Raw genomic sequence first — 7,179 nt, 5'->3', positions numbered from 1 at the left:
ATAAATATATTTATATTAAAGAGAAATCTTTATCAAATAAAAATTAAAAATTATGTTTACAAATAATCTTACTTAAAAAAATAAATATCTATTTTTACTAGAAAAATATTACGGTCGAAGCTGGATCTTCATTGCTTTAAATAATTCAATTTTGAATTATTAATATTCACTATATATGTACTTGCATATATACCATATTGAAATCTTTTTAGAACTGCGCGCCGAATTGTTTTTCCAGACTATAAACGCAATTAAAACTACTTTAGTAACTTTAGTAGCGAATTAAATTGACAACCAATTTAATAATTTGATGCTATCATCAAGCATATTATAAAAATGTAAATATGTTGAAATGTAAATATGTTGTATAATAAATTTATTAACAATTTCAACATATGAACATCTTTATAATATGATCAAATAGCATCAAATTATTAAATTTGTTGTCAATTTAATTCGCGGTTACTAAAATTCGGCGCGCAGTTCTAAAAAGACTTCAATATGGTATATGCAAGTACATATATAGTGTATATTAATAATTCAAGATTGGATTATTTAAAGCAATGAAGATCCCGCTTCGACCGTAATAGGCATTTTTCTAATATTGATTGTGATGTTTCTCAGTACGCAGTCTAAAATAAAAATTCTTAATATTGTTTATATCTTTAATATGTAAAATAATAAACATTAAAAATACAAATAAATAATTATAAATAATTATCATTATATATTTCAGAATTCTTAAATATTGAAATGTTATTCTTTTAAAATTCAATTATATACATGTAAGTTATTTATAATTGGATTTGAATTTTTTATATGCATTAAAAATATGTTTTTTAAATCAGATTTTTAGTAAATATAATTTTAAGTTTTTATAATCAAAAATCTATCTTTAATAAGTATTCTCTTTAGTAAGTACCTAATTATTTTTGTTTTGCTTCTATATATTAATTTGTAGATACTGTTATAGTATTCAAATTAATGAGATACTTTATTTTTTTTTTAGTACCGTTTTCTATTTATTTTAGTACCGTCCATTACAGATTAAAATGTAAGTGAAGCTCACTAGTGCGCTTAATCTTATTACCACAGTTTGTTAGTTACTTCCTCGTTTATTAATAATAACATGTTCTCTTCGTACCATATTTATCTGACTGTCTCGGAAGTACATCTTCACATACATGGACATCTGCATAAGCAATCGGAACCGGAACCGGGCGCGGATGTGCACACGCGTGTATGCGCAGCGATGTGTATGCAGAACGTGCCGGTATAAAAGCTTAGAAAATACGCTGGTAAGTTGCAGTTCTCACCTGGCCGCCTCAAATATCGTAATGGTGAAGATGACTTTCAAGGTAGAGTGTCGAAACTCGTCGCGAAGGAAGGAAACGTGACGCGGATCAGAGAAAGTGCTCGTTAAAGAACAGCTCCGCGACGAAACGATAGAAACAGATAAAGAAAGAGATAGAAGGAGAAGGAAAGAAAAAAGAAAGCAGAAAGAGAGAGTGAAATATAAAGGGTTAAAAAAGAAATAAAGGTGAAGGGCGATGAATTCTAAATTGCCATTAATTACGTACATATATAATTGACCCGGTAATATGCTTAGAAGGAAGTAAATAATTCGACCGGGAAGGTAGCTCAACGCGGTTTTCTCGGAGAGTTAAGCAATGTCGTGAATGTAAAATGAGATTAAAGTGTTCCTTGATATTAAGTCTACTCGATGTAATTAGTTCGTTCAGCTGGATTGCCACGAGCGTAAGTTTTTGCAAAAGATATAGTATACGTTTCACAGCAGAACAGGGCGTACTCAAGAGATGGTAAGGATTCTGGAGTTGGACTTCATGAAAATTAAAAAGTGCACGCTGACTTCTAACAAACGTTTCTCTTTAATTGTATTAAGCGCTCATTCTTTTGTGCTCAGCTAATCTTGAAGTCTTCTCAACCTCAGAGGTCTTATGTTAGTTGTTTTATTATAGCTAAGAGCTTCTATTATTTTCTTACGTACATGTGTGTGTATACGAGTGAATACACTTTCTCCTTATATATTTTAACGAACTCGCATTTTACTTCTATTGTGAGAAAAACTGATATTAAGAGCCACAAAAGCTTTTAAGTTATTATTCTGATGATAATTGTGTAAAATTGTTTATTATATTAAACTTGTTTATTATATATGCTTCAAATTTTTCGCAAATTATAATATAATATTTATATATTACTTTTTGATAATATTACATTAAGTATACATGATATTGTGAAGTTTCTCGTAACTCGACGAGTGCATGTAAAATCTTACATAGTACATTTTAACATGCACATATTCTATCTCTTTTCGCATATATTCTACTATATTCCTAACTTGAGCGTATACTTATGTATGCAATAATGCAAACTGTACTTCTCCACATGCATTTTACATATATAATTATTACATATAAAACAGTGTCTGCATGTTGCATTAGTTAGTTTTGACAAAATTTACATAAAATAAAATGATAATTCATGCTTATATCTTATCGCTAGTAACATAACAATATTTTCAATCAAGTACCAATTTTGAATAATTTACGATATATTATGTTTATCGTTTTACGCTGCGTGTTCAATTTTGCTCGAAGATAATATAATAATCTGCTGATTATATCAATTTATAATTACAAGTTAAAAGATTTTAATATCAAGTGAAATACTTTAATTTTTAGTTGCTGAGGCTGATGAAGCGGAAAACAGTTTTACTGAAATATCTAAAAGTTCAGCTAGATATAAATCTGAAAATAATTCTGTTTGGACTACCAAAATATTGTAATTATGCAGGACACTCAAGTGCCTCAAGCTAGTTGCTGGAACTTTAAAACTTATTGCAGCATTGTCATCACGCTCAGGTTCTCTAAAAAAATTATTATGATGGTCCAACAAAATTATTTTCAGATCTGTATCCAGCACAATGTCAGGTCTTTTAACATAAAATCGTCCTTTTCATGTAATAATGTTAATTAGAATTAATTTAATTAACCTATTAATTTTTAATTAATTATATAAAATATATTTCGCCGTTTATTCTGAAAGAATGATTTTGAAGTATCTAAAAACTAGATACAGATTTAAAAGTAATTTTGCTAGACCATCAAAATAATTATGTACGGAATTCAAACATAATGAGCAATGCTGCCAAAAGTTTTGATATTCTGATAATCAGCTTGAACGTCTTTTTATAATTATGTAAATTTATACAGCTAAATTTTTAGATATTTCAGCAAACTCATTCTTTTCATGTACGAGCAAAGACGAAGAAACTTTCTCCGATGAATTGTACGTCCATTTCGCTCTTTCAATCGAGTCACTTCCATCGTATTGGTTTACGTTGGTTTGAACATTGACGACCGAGCTGTCAGGATCCCCGTAATTAAAAACGAGAGGTCGATGACCCGGCCATCGCTACTCGATGTCGATGTATATTGTAAATGTCTAGAGTTTCATCATGGGATCGAGTGAGTTTTGTATACACAAGCGACATCGATCGTATAGATTACGGTTACAATTTTCCGTGCAATTTTGACTCATCCAACATATTTTATCAACTTGAAATATTCCACCTTGTTTGACTGTTTATACAGGTACACGAAAAAAGTATCTGACACTGGAACACATAAAAATGTTTAAATCATATCTTTCTTCGCTTGGCAATTCCTTCCCGTCAATCGATTTTATTCTGCAATAAAATTTTTTCTAAAAGAAGCTTTTTCCCCATAAATAAAAAAAATCGCAATGGGCCAGGAAAATTATGAAGACGGGTAAATATATCCAGCGCTCATGTAAATGAATTCTTCGGTTCATAACGCGCGCTATTTACAATCATGATCGATAACTACCAGAGCATCGAAAGCCCCTTTTGCCGTGTCGAGAGGTGAATCTCCGGACAACATGACACCATCGACATGAACTTCTTGTGTCGCAGGTCACCATCGCACTAACCATTGGCCTCGCCCTGGTCGATCGATCAATTGCCGGCGTGATACCGCTGGACCATGATCATCATGTCTCGCTGGCTAGCTCGTACATGCATTTTCAAGGGCCAGTACAGGGACCTGAATACGAGGTGAAAGTGCCACACGTACCTGTGGACCATCTTAGTGAGCACAACTTTTTGGGCCACCACGAGCATCGTCATCACGACGGTTACACGGTCGACTATGTGGCGAAGCCAAAGTACGAATTCTCATACGGCGTCGAGGATCATCATACCGGCGACTTTCACGGCCAGAAGGAGTCCAGTGATGGTAAGTGAAAAAGGACGAGTCACTTTTATGCTTCCGTGACTTTCGCGGGACGACAATGTGACGAGCCGAGTCTTTGAATGGCCGACTACCTGTGGCTACGTCGTTTATCCGATTTCCACCGGCGCCAGCACGACGTTTCGCTGACGTCGGCAAAAATTGCCATGAGTGAAAAGAAAATTGCATTTCTGCGAAGACTGTCCGCGAGTGCACCCTCCGACACATCAAGAATACGCGAGCCAGTATGCGCGAATGCTTATGCGTACGTGTATGGATGTGAGTGTATGTACATTTGTGTCAACTCTTCAGTTGGAACTACGTTTTCTTACTTGAGTTGTGAAGTTGACTCGAATTGTAAACTGGCTTCAACGGTACATCGGTACGATATCGTACAAGCGTGCTATGTCGAAGTATAAACTCAAACTCAAAATAGACCAAACTTTACAAATACATTTCTTAATCAAGTTGGAATCAATTCTTCTTTAATGAAAGAAAGTATTCAATTTTTTTAACTACAAGCGATTGAAAAACATTTCGGGAATTACGCTTAAAAAATTCAAATAAATAAAAACGTCTGCACTTTAAGCAAATTTTGTTTGAAGAGAATTTTTTGAGTTTTAATTAATGTCACGTATGTAATGTAAATATAAAATAAAATTATAATAGAAGAGCATATTCCTTATTAAACCTTCATTTAAAAAAATTAGTTTTGAATTAATTAAAAGATACGTATGCAAAGATTCAAACATTTCATTAAACATTTCATTTAACATTTTGCATAACTACGTAAAAGTGGAATTATTTAAAATTATATACATAATATTGAGATAATTAAATATTGTACGCGATTCTAATGAAATAGTTTCTAAAATAAATTTAAATTTTTATTGTCATGCATAACAATTGAAAAAGTAAAGAAATACTAGAAATTAATAGACAATATTTTATATAGATTGCTCTAATTCTATTTTAGAATTATTTTACATCAGAAAAATTTGTTTCGTTAAACAGAATTTTTCTATAAAATAATTATTGATAACATAAAAAGTTATTATTAATCTCCAGTTTGCAATTTGAATTTTTTTTTGCCACGAGCGAAATTTTACTCCCAAACTTCGAAAAGAGAGTGGAATCCGGTTCCCTTATTGCTACGTTATACATTTTTTAACAAATTTCTACTTTTACCTCATTTTTGCTAAAATTTCAACTTTTATTAAATACAGGTTTTAATATTTGTGTTAAAAAACTATTTGGTAATGAAATAGAGAAGTTAAAAAATTACCCTGAATTTTTCCATATTTTTTAAAAGCTTGAATAGTAAAAAACTTGGGTTGTGGACAAAAAAGAATCAGATTTCGAGCAGAGAAAGTAAAAATATAATAACATCAGATGGAGAAGATTTAACCATTTTTCTATCTCCAGTTACGGTTATCCACAATCTCGAACTGCATCAAGAAACTCCTTTCTACCTCTTGAAGACTATTTCTTTTACGCAGGACACGGCGTGACCGGGGAGTATACCGTGAAGGATCCGGGTGGCAGCCTCCGGGTCGTTTCCTATCACGCAGACAAGGAGGGATTTCACGCAGTAGTACACACTACCGGGAAGAATGATCATTCAGGCGGAGTCTATGGTGGTCAAGGACATGAGACCCAAGATCACCTACATGAATACGCCGCGTTATCCGCGCACGCTGCAGCATTCTGAAAGAAAACTATAGCGACTACCATGACAACTGGTGACTGATCGTTTTTGTATGTACCTGGCACGATTAGACTTTTCCTTTGCCGAATCGTCAACGTTGATGTTTCCGTTTTGTATACCAAAGGTAACAACGGTGCTGTCCGTCCGACATTACACGCAAGGATAATGTATCGTATATTTGTAAATATATAGTTTATCCTTCTTATACACGATAAACGACATAAACATGATGGAAGAATACATGTTTATTCTTTTTGTGTTATATAAGCAGCAGTATGCCCTGCTTTTCCAGTATAGAAAATTATTGACAAAAAATGATAGACACATAAAAACTATATGAATAAACTATATGAATAAAAATTTACAAGATTAATAAAGGTTTCCGATGAATAATTAACGTTTCACTTAATTGAAATAACGTGACCAAAAATATTTTTTAGTATTCCTATTCTTTTATGCATAAAACTCTTTTTATATTTATCGAAAACCTTTTAATTGATTAACATTTTAATCGAGCGCTCGAGTTTATTTGAAAACTCTCGTTGAAATGAGTGAAAAGTTAAATATACAATATAAGCCACCCGCAAGTTATAATTACTCAATTTGCGAGAATTTCTGCGCTTTACTAAAATTACTCGATGGCCCGAATTCTGACCGGATTCGTTAAAAAAAACAATATAAAATATTTGAAAAATATAAAACATTTTTAAAAATACAATAAATTGATCATTTTGTAGTCCCAATTACAATATTTATTATCGAATTTATTTTCGAAAGGACATTAACACTACTATTGTTTATAACATTTACATAAATTTTGCATGTGTTTAAGAATTTGACAGACATTGAAAGGTATATTTTATTATTTCGAATTATATAGTACTTTATAGTAAAAACAAAGTGACGTGTATCTAAGCTTATTAACTGATACACAGCTGATCTGATTATAAAAGGTATACGAGAACTATATCTCAACATGTTACATAGCAGCTCAGAAAGATAAAGTGACAGTGATGATACACGCGTGGTGCATCGCTTAAAGTTATGCTGTAAATTATCTGTCGCATTTGAGTGGGAAGCGACATAATGTGTATATATTGTAATAACATGGAGGTCGCATTGTTGTGAGATAGAGCATCTTATTATGCGACTATCGATGATTAATATCAGGAAACTGTGTGGCAGAAGATCTGCGAG

At 32.2% G+C, this 7,179-nt stretch overlaps 1 protein-coding gene across 4 annotated transcripts in view; it reads left to right on the top strand.

Moving 5' to 3' along the window:
- The window catches only part of LOC108688991 (cuticle protein 19-like), a 122,645-nt gene extending 116,343 nt beyond the window's left edge, over window positions 1-6,302 (top strand). For 3 of the 4 annotated variants that reach the window (XM_018195564.1, XM_018195563.1, XM_018195565.1), the window contains 2 exons: window positions 3,959-4,280; window positions 5,774-6,302. In XM_018195564.1, coding sequence (XP_018051053.1) covers window positions 4,061-4,280; window positions 5,774-5,985 — 432 coding nt within the window. In that variant the 5' untranslated portion in view covers window positions 3,959-4,060 and the 3' untranslated portion in view covers window positions 5,986-6,302. Of the gene's footprint in view, window positions 1-1,283; window positions 1,299-3,958; window positions 4,281-5,773 lie in introns of those variants that run through there. The other variant, XM_018195567.1, reaches the window with a different exon arrangement.
- Window positions 6,303-7,179: the final 877 nt, after the last annotated feature.

This window comes from Atta colombica, unplaced genomic scaffold, assembly GCF_001594045.1.
Source record: "Atta colombica isolate Treedump-2 unplaced genomic scaffold, Acol1.0 scaffold252, whole genome shotgun sequence".
NCBI classification, from domain to species: Eukaryota; Metazoa; Arthropoda; class Insecta; order Hymenoptera; family Formicidae; genus Atta; species Atta colombica.
Note: the sequence above shows the minus strand (reverse complement) of the source record. Positions and strands in the feature narration are given on the sequence as shown.